Source organism: Parasteatoda tepidariorum, chromosome 11, assembly GCF_982258835.1.
Source record: "Parasteatoda tepidariorum strain Cologne lab strain chromosome 11, Ptep-v5.0, whole genome shotgun sequence".
Lineage (NCBI taxonomy): Eukaryota > Metazoa > Arthropoda > Arachnida > Araneae > Theridiidae > Parasteatoda > Parasteatoda tepidariorum.
Genome location: NC_141765.1, coordinates 87,319,392 through 87,335,532, shown reverse-complemented (window position 1 = coordinate 87,335,532; position 16,141 = coordinate 87,319,392). Strand labels below are relative to the sequence as shown.

The 16,141-nt window shown below is 29.5% G+C and overlaps 1 protein-coding gene across 1 annotated transcript in view; it reads right to left on the bottom strand.

Moving 5' to 3' along the window:
* LOC107438528 (serine protease 33) overlaps positions 1-16,141 on the bottom strand; it is a 48,357-nt gene that overhangs the window by 16,109 nt on the left and 16,107 nt on the right. Inside the window, exons 2-4 of the mRNA XM_016050836.4 lie at positions 10,145-10,275; positions 3,982-4,218; positions 141-223 (exon numbers count right to left, since the gene is read on the bottom strand). Coding sequence (XP_015906322.2) covers positions 141-223; positions 3,982-4,218; positions 10,145-10,244 — 420 coding nt within the window. The 5' untranslated portion in view covers positions 10,245-10,275. The remainder of the gene's footprint in view (positions 1-140; positions 224-3,981; positions 4,219-10,144; positions 10,276-16,141) is intronic.

Genomic DNA, 16,141 nt, shown 5'->3' with positions numbered 1-16,141 from the left:
AAATGTTAACATATTCTGTAAATTTTTACCACACTTTTTTTCTCATTGTGGGAACAGCCTCCAATGTCCCTTCCAAAAAGCAAGTTAATTAAAAAAAATCACACTGATATAAATGGGGAGGAAAAGGAAAAGTGCATTACCTGCCATGGAAACTCTCCAAATTCCGCAGTATTTCCACCTACAATTCGACTAGTTGGCTTGTAGACTCTTTCACCACAAACAGCTTTCATGCAACAAAAATGGAAAGAAAAAACGGATTAAAACACAAGATAGAATAATAAAAAAATAAAGATATGTAGATCTCAGATCATGAGGAATTTCACCTTATAAACAAGGATTTGAGCATCGAAGCATTTATACTTAACTTAATGATTTACAGTTAGATCGTAATTAATAAACATAAAAACAACAAACTCACAACAACCAAAATTATATAACAGATTTTATTTTATATTTTACAACCATCTCTGAACAGCCGACCCAACTTTGGGTTTGAGACTACTATTAATCAATTCCGTAGCCTTGTGATTTTGAACCCAGTTCAGAAGACAAGGGAGCTCCTGGATCAAGTATTGGGAGAAATTTTGCCTTCGTGGATGACTTTTTGATGGAATTAACCTGCATTTGCGTTACACGGAGAGCGGAATTCGTATCGGTCAGCCATCACTGGAGTTCAAATCCGGTTCACCTCATTGGAAGGAAAAACGTTAAAGTTTGTTAAATTTTATTCAACACAAGGTCATGAAATAGAGAATGTACAGTAATCACCGTCATAAAGTAAAAGGTCGTAAATGATCATTTAAAAAAGAAAACAGATATCAAATATTGACGTATTATCGGAGTTGAAGGTGTGGTTAAGGTAATTTCAATTTATAACTTTATAACCGTTGTTGAACAGCCGACACAATTTTGGGTTTGAGACTACTATTGTTCAATTCCGTAGCCTTGTGATTTTGAACACCCAGTCCAGAAGACAAGGGAGCTCCTGGATCAAGTATTGGGAGAAATTTTGCCTTCGTGGATGACTTTTTGATGGAATTAACCTGCATTTGCGTTACACGGAGAGCGGAATTCGTATCGGTCAGCCATCACTGGAGTTCAAATCCGGTTCACCTCATTGGAAGGAAAAACGTTAAAGTTTGTTAAATTTTATTCAACACAAGGTCATGAAATAGAGAATGTACAGTAATCACCGTCATAAAGTAAAAGGTCGTAAATGATCATTTAAAAAAGAAAACAGATATCAAATATTGACGTATTATCGGAGTTGAAGGTGTGGTTAAGGTAAATTCAATTTATAACTTTATAACCGTTGTTGAACAACCGACACAATTTTGGGTTCACGACTATTAATCTTCAATTCCGTAGCTTTGTAATTTTGCACCCAATCCAGAAGAAAAGAGAACTTCTGGATCAAGTACTGGGAGAAATTTGCCTTATGGAAGACTTTTTCATGGAACTTACCAGCATTAGCGTTACATGGAGAGAAAAGCCACGAAAACCTCCCATGGTAAGCCTAAAGGCAAGTGGACTCTAGCCTTATATCCGTTTACCACTGAGGATACTTTACGTTAACACTGTGGTCGATGTAATCCGGGTGCGGAATTAGTATCAACCACCCATCGCTGGAATTTGAACCCAGGTCACCTCATTGGAAAGCGAACGCTCTCTTTACTTAGCCATCACGCCTCCAGATAACATATTACCATAAACTGGATAAGAAGCATGGTTTAACCACAAATCTGCTAACAATTGTTGAGCTATTGGGAAAAATGACCTTGATACATTTGAACCGTTGTCAAGTTTAAGAAAACTTGACTGTTGAATAGAGTACATGTTTTATTTTCGATTTTATAACCGTTGTTGAGCTGTCAATCCAATTTTTGGGTTTCGACTTCTAATGTTCAACTTCGTTGCCTTGCAAATTTGAATCCACTTCAAAAGACAAGGGAACTCCTGAATCAAGTATTGGGAGAAATTTGCCTTCGTGGAGGATTTTTTTGATGAAACATGGAGAGGAAGACTATGAGAACCTCCCACGGTTAGCTTGACTGCAAAGGGACTCTAGCGCATGATCCGTCTGCCACTGCTTGTGTTACACGCCAGCACTGTGGTCGGTGAAAGCAAGATGCGGATTCGTATTGACCAGTCATTGCTGGGATTCGTACCCGATTCACCTCATTGGAAGACGAACGCTCTAATGTTTATGTCTTAGTGAAAATTTCAGAATATAGTGTCCCTTAGTGTAAATAGATCGATTAGTCCTCGTTACTTCTGATCGACACACTTGTGACATATTTTGTGTAACAGTAATGCATTAAGAGTTACACACACTCTTAATGTTTTCGTTTATTTCTAGGTACAAATATCAAAATATAGTGTTTCGGAGTGTATCATTGATTGATTGATCACCGATGCTTAGGATCTAAATTCTTGCGAAACGTTTCGTGGTTTAATATAAAGGGAAAAGTTCAAGCAGGTAACTTCAAAGCCATTGCTTAGCTCAAAAGAGCTATTTGGTAGGTTACCAAATGCATTTGAATTTTCATACTTCATGAGTTTTTAGAAATTTACTATTAATTTGCGTCAATAATAGTCAAACTTCAATCTGTTAAAAAATAAAATTTTTGAACTCAAATGCATTTATGTTTCTACACGTGGTGAGTTGTTAGAAATTTGCAAATTATTTGCTCCGTATCATAATCAATTCTTAAGCAAAATCTGAATATCTTTAGTTACTTTTAAACTAGCATAAAATTTTTGAACTCAGTTCATGGAAAATTGCTATTTTCCATTTTATTTAGCTTAATAATCGTCTCCCTGTTTTTAGTATGGGCATCAGGGATGTGGACTCTCTGACATTCTATTAAATACCAAACCAAGGAAAAATAATCATACCTGCGATTGAGACCGGAATAACCCTTCGTGTAATTACTCGATAGAAAAGTTTTAAGACAATTCCATTGATAGAAAAAAAAACTAAACTTTATAACCATTTTAATTCTTTTATTTTAATATATTTATTTGATTTCAGTATATTTTGATTTAAACAAATGTTCGAACACTGTTAGAATTTTCATTCTAAAATTATGGTAAAGTAACCGACAGCAGTTTGCCCATCCAATTAACCGTAAAGTTTACGGCGAAGAACACTTTTTATCTTTATGGTTTTGAAGCAGTTCACAGATAGTATAGTTAAGAAAACATGAATGGAAAACTATACAGTTTTTAAACCTTTTACAACTAGCATGGTTTCAAAACCTGAAAAAAAGAAATTTAACTGGACATTGGGGATAGTTAAGCAGCTTTATAGTGCTTCCATCTATGCGTAAAGAGAGTATTGTACTCTAATAGTATCAAATTGACAAGTAACAAATTCACACTGGCAACTCTTCATAGTAAAGGAATGTAGGAAAAACAGTAGTCTCGAGACTGGGATCAAACCCCTGTTCTATCGGTCATGAGATTGACAGAATAGCCATCTCGGCTATATGTACCCAACTGCAAGGAACTAAGTAGCTTCATTAAATGGGCCGAAATAATTCTGGTTGTTTAACCGTATTAGCTGAAATCAGTTTTTAAACAATTTTCTCATAGTTAACAGTTTGAATACCATCTTATTTAGGTTTATTTGACTGTTTGCTTGAACATGGTAAAATAACGATTAAATAAATTGTTATTTAACCATTTTAACTGAGAAATTTCTAACAGCGTAGGGTTTTACAGTAATAGCTGTTTTACGCATGAAGAACAGTTATTAGATAAGAAGGACAGTTTATAGGATATAGGATTTTTTTCTGCTCCTTCATGATATCGATATATTTTGTAAATTTATTTGACTACTTGTAGGATTTTTGGAAAATATGTGCGTAAGAAATAAGAAAAAAATATTTAAAAACACATAATTCTTCCTGATGATCTTATTACATTGATTTGAAAAGCAACACAGTACCAATTTTGTGCAAGTTCTTTAGCTTATACCTTTATCTTTTCTAAGTACCCGCTGGTTAAGGCCATCTGCAGGTTGTATATAAGGTTGAGGTTGAATAGTTTGGTGCTTTGTAGGAGATCTTCTTAGATTACTGCTTTCGTAAGTGATGCAACAAGTAGAAGCAATAGTTCCAGGACATGAACTCACGGAAGTTCCTCCCATCAGTGGACAAAAAAGGAAGAAGACGCAACGTCCGCCATCATGATAACATGCATTGCCGTCATCTTCTAAAAATAGTAATTATAATTTTTTAAATGTTGCAATTACGCGAATATTTATTACGAAATAGTTACTACGATAATGAGGCATGAAAAAAAGTTTTAAAAATATTTAACTATTTCGTTAATTGACCAAATTTCGCACGCTTAAAATATTGGACTGATATTCAGTGCATTGATTAACTGCATTTCCATAGCTATATTGGAAGCAAAGACCCAAGTCGCATGAACCATAATCTATCGATACTCAGTCACAAAACGTGGTCTAAATGTTATATGAAAAATACCTATATGAACAAAAATGAACTGCCTATTAATTCTTACCAAGTAGATATTTCTATCTGTTACCTACCACTTCAGCTTTGAAAAAGCTCTGCTCTTCGACTTCCTGAATAAAAATTATTATTTAATTAAGTATTATGGTAGACAGAACAAAAATGTAGTGCCCATTTAATCCTACTTAGTAGATATTTCTTTCTGTTACCTATCACGTTAGTTTTAAAATTGCTGCTCTTTGATTTCAAACCCGAATAAAAATTATTATTTAATAAGTGTATTATGGTAGACAGAACAAAAATGTAGTGCATATTTAATTATAACTAATAGATATTTCTTTCTATTACCTACTACTTAAGCTTTAAAAAATTACTGTTATTTGACTTCAGATTCAAATAGATATTATTATTTAATTAATATTTAATGGTAGGCAGAACAGAAATGTAGTGCCTATTTAATCATACTTAGTAGTTGTTTCTTTCTGTTACCTAGCACTTCAGCTTTAAAAAAATACTGTTCTATGACTTCAGTTCCGAATAAAAATTATTTAATTAATGAATTATGGTAGATAGAACAAAAATGTAGTGCATATTTAATCATACTTTATTTCTATCTATTACTCGTCACTTCAGTTTTGAAAAATTACTGTTCTTTGATTTTAGACCAGAATAAAAATTATTATTTAATTAATGTGTTATAATAGATAGAACAAAAAAGTAGCGCCTATTTAATCATACTTAGTAGATATTTCTTTTTATTACCTGCCACTTAAGCTTTGAAAAATTACTGTTCTTTGACTTGGACCAGAATAAGAATTATTATTTAATTAATGTATTATGTAAGGCAGAGAATTCTTATTTTTACAAGAAAATAAAAAATCGTAATAATATTACGTTTGTGATTTGTCATTTTCTTTTCTTGAAAAAAAATGAAACTGTATTTTTAATAGGATCCTGATGGGTACAGATGCGTTAATAAGAACTTAAGAAATGAGAGCTACACTAGTGTTGTTTCTAAACATCAGAGTAGTATAATAACTATGCCTGTTCAGATGAAAAACAGCTCCAAATGACATCTAGAAGACACATTTACAGTTTATGTTCCTATCTAGAAAGCGGTGAGAGATACAAGAGGAATATCAATTCTCAATTCAGTATGAAACGATTCTTTTTGCACCTTAAAGTTGAAAATTGAACCATAAGGCAAGCATAGTGTTTTAAGCTTTAATACAAAAACTGCATTTAGCAAGAAACAAAATCTATTTCTAGATTTAACGTCAGCGTAACTGCGCAGTTAAAAAAAACACTAAAAATTGTTCAAAAAAGTGCTAAGAAACCCACGTATTTTTGTGTTCTTCTCCGTACATTCACACATCACTTAGGAAAATGTGATACGGATTCAGATATAACGCACCATGCAACATGTAAGGCGCATCTAATCCACTTTTGTAGGTATTTTGCGCATATGATTGCGCAGTTGATTACGCATATGAGCATGATATGCAAGGGCATCATCATGCATAAAACGCAAGAAGCGCTTCAAAGTGTATAACATTCAGTTGCATAATTTAGGAAGGAGAAACAAGTTTCAACTGATTTCAATATGGTTTGCTGCCCCCTGTTCTATGGTACACTGTGAAAAAGAGTATGGACAAAACTACCAATATATGATAAAACTTACCACGTTTCTCACTTTATAGGAACACAAAAAAGCTCGATAATTTTTACCGAAGCGCTTTGGCTATAATTTTTGGTAAAATTAACAATGAAATAGGTTTTATATTATGTGGTAAAATTTGGTAATTTTTTCATGATACCTTAGAGCATGGCATAAGAAGCATTTATTCGGATAAATTTAGTTTCCAATTTTGTATTTATTACTAATTGTTTGGTAATGAGAACTATAATTTTGAAAACCTGAATTATATGTAAACCGCTACCATATAAACGGAAAAATTGCAAAATTACCAAAGGAATAGTCACCGTATATTTTGGTTTTTATTACCAGAATTATAATTTTTTGAAATTTATTTTTTAACCAGAAATGTCATTACCATACGATATACTAATTTCACTAGAATTTTTTCTCCGCCTTAATTTTTCGTTGACTAGATTACTTTTATTCCCCCTCTAAATTTATCAATCGAATCATAGAACACAATGTATTATGAACTATATGTTGAATAAATCGTAATAAGTAGGAAAACAAGAATACCGACTGGCGAATATTTCAAATTCAATGGAATTAAATGTATTATATGCTGAAATAAGTCGTAATAAGTCGTCGGAAAACATGTTTATTTCATTATGCTTTATGTTATCTATAAATGCGTGTTAAAGAAAAGCAGACCCCGCATATATTTTAAATGCACTGGAATCAAATGTATTTATTTATAATTTTAAATTAAAGTAATTGTTTATTAAAAAATCTATAATGTTGTTTTATATTGTTCTATTGAATTTGCTATCAGTTTAAATTTTAATTATGGATAAATTTAGGAAAAAACAGCATAATTTACTCTATCCAGCCAAATCCTACTTTAATTTATTTTCTTTTTTTGTTTTGATATTACCTATTAAATAAAAACAAATAAGACTTTTTGAGTTGTGAAACGAAGTACATTGAAAAAAACTCCGAATCAAATTACGGCATTAAGTTTTGGCACGTTGGGTGCATCATCCGTAAAATTCGTTTTATCCATATAATCTGTTTTTACCGTAATGTATTATACCGAAATTTTAGTTAACTAGAGTAATTCAGTGATTTTATAGTAATCATTACTGTAAAAATTAGGGAATGTCAGATTTTTCTCTTGTCCATAACATGTTTCAATAAAAATGGATTTTACGGTAAAAAGTACCGGCTACTTAAATGCCAGTCCTTCTTTCCGTAATTTTTTACAATGAATTGAAAAAAATAAATTATAAAACAGATAGAACACACATAAATAAGAACAGATATTGTTCTTATTTATTTATATTTTTTTATCTAAGAAAGCTGATGAAATGAGTAAAAATGATATAACTTAAAATTAAGTTAATGATTAATCGAAAAAATTATAAAGGCATTTTATATTGTCTTGTTATATATGATATTGTTTTACGTCTCGAGGTTAGTTCAACGCTCCAAGAAAACATTTAAAGTTTCAGTTATTTTTGTTTTGGTTAAAGTAGTACAGAAACAAAATGTTTGAATCCTTTTTTTATACAAACAAGCAAATTTTTCGAAAAATGAAGTCACGCATTGTGCCAGAACATTGAAAAATGATTTAAATTATCGGAAAAAAACACTAAACTTATCGGAAATAGTAAACAAAAACAAAGCTACGGAAAACAATAAAAGTCATTTTAGGAGTAATGTCACGGTGAATATTTATGACCTGCAATGACATGAACCATGACTGAAGCTGGTTCACGCACTCTTCTTGTGACTGATAATAAAATGAAATCTGATTCATTACTTATTTGATTGGGTTCACATAATTTAGTTTTTTAGCAAGAATCTTTTAAAATCAGTTCAGCATCATTGATTTTTATTGCTCGGTCAAGATATAACATCTAAGAGTGCAATTCCACAAATCAAAAGTCATTAATTTTATTCGATCTGTTTTTTTTTGGAACTTAATTGTTTTCATAAGTGTGATGTGAAAATTCTTTATAGCAGTAAAGTTCATCGATGAATCATTTCTTGAATTTCGATACTTCGCTCGAATTCCGGTAGATTTTTTCCAGTCAGTCGCACAGAGAAAAAAACAAACATCTTTAATTCACGTGCGGTTTCCTTTGCTATGAAAGAAAACACGTTCGTTTTTTCTAAAATTTAATCGAAAAACAATGAAATTTGTAAGTGGATATCTAAAGAAGGAAGTTTTTTTTTCATTTTAAATATTGGAAAATAATTAAATTTAAAAATTGAATTTTGCTTAAGGTTACGATTAGATAATTACTAATTTACATAAATATACAGTTCCTGGCCAAATTAATAGACGCACTATAAGATTCTATGTATAATCTTAATTATCAGGTGATACTATACAGCTTTGTTGTTTTTACGCGACTGAAACCGGTTTGCACTTGTTTATGTTCGTGTATCGATGGGTTAAATTAGACGATATATCATATAAATTCGACAATTGGATAAATTAGAGGATATATTATATAAATGTAAAATATTTATTATATCAAATATTATATAGGTATATTATAATAATTAGAACAGATTATTAGACGCAATTTAGTTTTTTAATAATTACATGTTATATATGCAATACTTTTATAACTAAACATGCATGTAATGGGTTTAATTCGGGAGATTTTTTATATACTTCCTATTTGTATTAATTTTTTAACGTATTGCATTACTATGTTAACCAACTGATACATGAACGTAATCAAGTGTAAACCGGTTTAAACAATAAAGCTGCATAGTATCACTTGATAATGAAGATTTTACATAGAATATATATAGAGCGTCTATTAATTTGGCCAGGGATTGTAAAGTAATATAGCTAACTTTTTTTGTAAACTTAAGTTAGGTAAAAGCGCTATTTTTTGTTGCTAAAAACATAAAAACATTCTTTAAATTGAAAAGAAAATCAGGTAAAATGTGGAAAAAACGATATATTTTTTAAAATGTTCGCTAATCCTTTTCTATATTGGAAAATTGTAAAATAAATTAATTGAATATATCATAAAAAATATTTAATCATTAAATTACGTATAAATAAATAAAAATCATTTTTAATGTATTTAACTTGTGTTCGAATTTGTAGATAAATTTTTAATGAGATATCGTTCTCCTTATTACCGCTTATTTTAATTATTTTGTGTTTATTTATTTGTTTGCATTTTAGCTATCATATATTAAGTAAATATTGATTCAAAATTTTATTACAGTAATTCATAATTAATTTATTCTTCGTATTTTGCCTATGACCTTATAGAATAGTCACTTACGACTTTATAACTTATTTGAACAAACTTTTTCACTAATGAAACGACTATAAATAAAAAAACAGTAAAATTAGAAACAACCATTTAATACAGAACTGTAACTAGTTTTTTTTTCAAAATAACACATAAAGTCGTAGAACAATTTTGTTTACTATTAAAATTTAGTCATATTTGGTTGGAATATCCTTGGCTCATTCACATTACACATATTTATACTTTTACTACAAAATAATGAAATATAAAATGTACTAATTCAAAATAATATAACATGGCAATTAACAATGTTAAACAATTTAAGTGCTTCCACAGAAGACTATGGAAATTAATGCTTTGAGTAACAAGTTCTAATTCAGTTAATACCAGCAAAATGTATCTTAGCAAATGTATCCGTTTTTCATGTTCTAACTGTATAAGTATACTTACTGAATTTAATGATTGCAGAACACAATTCTGTCTTTCAACTGTGACTAGATTTAGGAAATTATAAATACCTCTAAAATTTAAATAAATACCTCTAAAAGATGTGACTTAAAAATACCACTAAAAATATAAATACCTCTAAGAGAAGTGAGCGGGAAAAATCAAACATTAGCCTGTATTAAATATTTAACTTAAAAAAAATAAACCCTTAGATATCAAGAAAGTAATTTTTGAGCATTTAAAATAATAGAAAAAATTAAATGATGGACATATTTTATAATAATTACCTCGTTTCACTGAGATTCCTAAAAATGTATCTGCAGGCTGAAAGAGTGTGAGTGAAGCAATAAATATGCAAATAGAGACACGCCATCTTGCATCGAGCATCGCATTAGTGGACCCTTGGTATAATCTTTACCTGCAGTGAGAAAAAAAATTATTACAATTTGCCTAATATGCAGGAAATTCCGGTTTTCAGAATTATAGTTCTTATTAGCACACATTAAGTAAAAAATACAAAACTGAATAGTAAATTTAACAGAATAAATGGTTTTTGTGCCACGCTGTTAGGTATCATGATAAAATTACCAAATTTTACCACGTTTACCAAATTTTATTATAAATCATGAAACCATATTTTGTTAATTTTACCTACATAATTAATAAAGCAGTTCGATAAAATTTACTGATTCTTTTCACATTCCCGTAGAACCAGAAACATGGCAAAGTTTGCCATATAGTTTTGACCATACTTTTTTGAGTTTTGACCATACTTTTTTGAGTTTTGACCATACTTTTTTTCTCAGTGTAAAATTGTTTTTAGTCTTAAAAGTATACATTTCCATTAGAGGCATGAGCTCCAACACCAAAAACTACAAAATCCATATTCTACGTTTAAAATATCTTGCAGGATCATTCTAGTAATTATAATATCATTTTTGCGCAATTCTCCATTAGAAAATTAAACTCATATTTACTCTCTTTTTTCAAAAGTTGCATTTTTTTTAAATCTATGAGTTTATATCTAGATTTTGAAAATGAAATTAATATTTTACTCTCTTTTTCAAGAGTTACTTAATAAAGATGAATTTAAAAATATTTATTAACTGTCCTTGAAATTCTGCAGAATCCTACCTCATCAGTGTCCGTTATCGATATTTAACTTATTTTGACTTCTATGCCAGTGGAACAGTAACTAGTTCTATGAGTGAAAAATGAATAATTTTTAGTTTTAACCATACCTTATTTCTTAGCGTAAAATTTTTTTTTGCCTTATAAGTATACATTTCCATTAGAGGTATGAGCTCGGGCACATTTTAAAACTTTGTAGTTTTTAAAATGTGTTCGGAATCCTTATGTGTAGAAAGCCCTTATTCTATACTTAACATATCCGTTTCCTTGCAGGATTCTTCCAATAATTATAATATCATTTTTGCGCAATTCTCCATTAGAAAATTAAACTCATATTTACTCTCTTTTTTCAAAAGTTGCTTATTTTTTAAATCTATGAGTTTATATCTAGATTTTGAAAATGAAATTAATATTTTACTCTCTTTTTCAAGAGTTACTTAATATAGATGAATTTAAAAATATTTATTAACTGTCCTTGAAATTCTGCAGAATCCTACCTCATCAGTATCCGTCATCGATATTTAACTTATTTTGATTTCCACCTCATCAGTATCCGTAATCGATATTTAACTTATTTTGATTTCTGTGCCAGTGGAACAGTAACTAGTTCTATGAGTGAAAAATGAATAATTTTCTAGTTTAAATAGAACATACAAACAGTTGAAGCCATCAACGTTGAAAAAGTGAATGCTCTTCCATGCATATAAAAGTTTAATGGCGATATTTCTTAACTTCCTTCATCTTGATCTATTATAGCAGTTATTACAGATGGTCAATATAAGTTGATTCGTACTCTGATTTGGTTGCGTAATTTTATGGTTAGTTTTACTCTAAATTCAGTTTCAACTCTATTTCTCTGAAGAAAGGTTTTATACTTCTATCTAAAATAACTTCATTTAATTTTTTTGAAAGACATAATTTCTCTCTTAAAGTATTAAATTCGTTACGTGTTTTCTCTAATAAGTTGCTTTTTTGAATTGAAATTTTCAATTGCATAATATGATATCGTATTGCATTATTGTCTTTGGCACCTAAAATACATACTTTTATAACTGTCGTTGAACAGCCGACCCAATTTATGAGCTTATGACTAACAATGATCAACATCAGAAGACAAGGAAACTCCTGGATCACGTATTGAGAGAAATTTGTTTTCGCGGAGAACTAACCCGCACTTGCATTACATGGAGAGGAAAACCACGAAATTCTCCCATGGCTAGCTTGATGGCAAGGGAACTCTAACCCACGATCCGTTTACTATTGCGGATATTTAACGTCAGCACTCTGGTTCATGTGAGTCGTGCGCAGAATTCGTATAGATCAGCAATTATTTGGATTTGAACCTGGGTCTCTTCATTAAGAGGCGAGTGTTCTAATCCCCGAGCAACAGGAACTAACAAAAACCAAATAAAACATTCTTAGAAATACGTAATTAAGTAGAAAAATTGTTTTTATTTATTCTGTTACTAAGTCATAAATAGGAAATTAATTTCTTCATACATTTTAAGGAGGGTTAGTTATCCATCTTTTAAAAAGGAATATGTTTTTTAGCTTTGCATTTTTGCAGTATGCAGCAGCTTAGAAATAGAATTACTGTGATATTTTGTAGTAAGTTTTTCTTTCTATATTTATTAAGTAAATACAGTAGTTCATTAAAGTTTTAATATTTTCCTCTTATTGAAAAAAATAATAATAAACATGAGAAAATCGACTTAATCCTCAAAATACAACATTCACTTATTTGAATTTCATCCCAGTAAATAAAATAATATAAAAAATTATTTTACTTAGAATCAGCTCGAGTTATAGTGACCACCGTCACAATAAGAGACACGATAGAAAAATAAAAGCATTAAACCATTTTAGGTGGAGGTATACATTCGAACCGAGAGGCACACACATGTGAAATGAGAAAAAGTTTTAAAAGAGTTATAAGAAGCAAGCAGATAACAGCTGGAAAATTTATAAGCCATACACTATAAGACATCTCAGTTCAAATTACAGTATAAAGTACTTGCACTTCGAGTGCATTAGACGTAAAATCCATTTTTAACAGTAAAATATAATACCATAAATTTTGCAGTAATATTAATTTAATTAGAGTAATTTAGTGATTTTACAGTAATTACTGTAAAATTATGGTATATTAGATTTTTTGTTCAGTAACATGTACCGGTAAAAATGAATTTCACGGTTAAAAGTACCAGTGATTTTTATCGTAATTGGATCTGGAATTTTTTACAGTGTAGCTGATTTCTGGAAAGTGCAATGTTGTTTTTTCTTGAATATGTGATTAATTTAATTTCTTTTAAGTACTGCATTTTGTTTGAATTTTTTAAAACATGCCATATATGGGTTGTAATTTTAGAAAACACTTGGAACTTCTGTCCACGTGGAAGGTGATGTAATATTTATCTGTCAGAATTTTGTAAGTCAGATATTAAGCTAAATATATTTATTAGGATTGTAGCACGTATAATGGTTTTAAAGTAAGTTCAGGTTTATTAAGAGTATTAGAATATTTACTATTTAGGAATAAAACTTTGCAAAAATTTTGTTTCATTGATATGTGTAATTCCGTTTTGATACAATTTATAAATTCATTCTACAACTTTAATTGAAAATATTTAAAATTGAAGAATAACGACAGAAATTTTAATAAATATTAAAGCTTATTTCCTTATTCATGATTCTTTTCTTTTTATTTCATTTGTTTCTTCAATTTTTATTTTTTCGTGACTAATCAGCTTTCTTATTAAAACTTTAGGACAAATTAATCAATATACTGCAATCTATGACGAAATAAGATTAAAATAATAGCATTTGTTATAGCTTAATTCATCAATTTTATAGCACTAAGAAAAAACAGCGTTGAAACTTTTAATGTTTTTAGCCTGTATAATGAAAATATACGTGTAAAAATATTTTAGTAATTCAAGTTTGTATTCCATATTAGGCTAATAAGTTTTGGGCAAATGCAAACTGTACTTATTATTTTTCCATTTAAATAAATTTTATGCAATAATTTTAAAAAATGAGAAGTGAACTATCTCTTTTAAGGTGGGGACTTTTTTAGTTAAGTGAGAAATCATTGTTATAATTTGTGAAGCATAAAAACCTAATGTATAAGTCTTTGAACTTCTCATTGTATTTTTTTACTAATTTCGACAACAAACTAATAAGTTTGTTGTAGAAATGAGAAATACAGTAAAAACTGGAAGGACAGTTTTCATTTTCACAAAACTGATAAGTTTTGTGGAAATGCAAACTGTAATTCTTAATTTTCTATACAAATAAATTTTATGCAATAACTTTAAAAAAATGAGAAGTGAATTATCTCTTTTAACGTGAGGATTTTTTTAGTAACATGAAGAAGCATTGCTATAATTCGAGAAGCCTAGGAACCTAATGCATAAGTCTTTTAACTTCTCATTGTCTCTTTTTTACTCATTTCTACCACATTTATAATTTCACTTAAACTAAGACAATTTATGTGAGAAACAAGTTCAGCACAACTTTCTTCCTTTTCAAAACCTGTAAAGAATTTTAATAAAAAACTAAATCAGAGAATACGCTTCATGTCCATTTAGAAATAAAATGCTCTCACATTTATATTACATTCTGTCAAATCTGATCAAGAAAGTTGACATCGAGCGGAAAAGAGAAACTTCCGCCATAGAAAACTCTCAATCAATCACAATGCTAGAACTATTCTTTTGTTCGTATTAAAGAAGCGTCAAGATGGTAGTATGTAATGAAATGATACAAGATATCCCCATTTGATTGCTACTGTTTTGTACTAAAGCAGTGATAAACAATAAAGACGATAAAGTGGAGCGATGGAACGGTGAGGCGAAACAAGATTTTCTTTTTAAGACGTAGCTGGCCTGACACCAATATTTTCGAGCATCTTGAAAGAAGCTCTCAAAAAAATAATATCGTCCTGTATTTCAAAACAAAGAGCAATTTTCCGCCTCATAGGATGTTTCCGAGTTGTCAGTAGAAACTGATATCAAATCTCGGGGGTTGTCGTAGGCACACACAGGTTAGTAAAGGTGACCGGACCGGATGTCAAAAGACCACTGTGTCATAAAGCTTTGACAATAATCTTCATTTTTTTTTTCTTGCGGAGCTGAAGACCTCCTACTAACCTAGATATTCTTCAGTAAAGAATTTTCAGAAAATGGAAATATATATGAAAACGCAAAATAACAATAAATATACTTAGTTATGGATGGCCATTGATTATCGGGATAACATAAAAGAAGTCCTATGACTGAAATTTGCATAAACATTTTTAAAAAAAGCTAGTTCTCGTAATTTTAACCTACTTTGACTAGAAATCAGTTTTGAAGAGAACAATATCCTCTTGAACTAAGGAGAAATGTAAGGCAAATTTTAAATATAGTTAAGATAATGTACAAATAAAGCATATTTTATGTCCGTAGCATTAAATTCAAACTTTTACTTCAAAATAAATAAATTAAAAAATATGGAAACCTACTTTTAGAGCAATTCATACTGACTTTTTCAATGTGCAGATATTTTGAAAACATTTTTTATAACAATACGGATTGATTGCTAGCTATAAAAAAGTTTGTTCTACAAATTTATATGACAAAAGTCTTAACTTGTTTTGAAAAATTTCAGTTCAAACTTTCTATTTGTGTTGGGCAAAATTAGAGTATCGTAATACATGTGAGAGAATTTGAAATCCTTGTAACTTTTTTAATAACAATTTCTTTATTACTGTACTTGAAATGTTACAATTTAATAATAATTTTTTGAAAGAAAATTGCATGCAATGTGTAAGGAGAATTAAATTTTTACCAGTTCTATTACACAATGAACCAAAGTTCGAAATCCATAACTATTCAGGAGTTTATAGAAAATGTGGTCTTTCAAAAACGGTTTTTTTTCAAAAAGATAAGCTTGGAGGAATTGTCAATTTTTCAATTAAATTTCTTTTAATTTTAGTATTTATTTTTTATTTTTATTTTAGTATTTATTTTTTATTTTTATTTTAGTACTTATTTTTTTATATTTTAGTATTTTTTTTTTTTTTTATTTCAGTATTTATTTTTTATTTTTATTTTAGTATTTATTTTTTACTTTTATTTCTGTATTTACATTTAGATAATATTTTCTTCTCT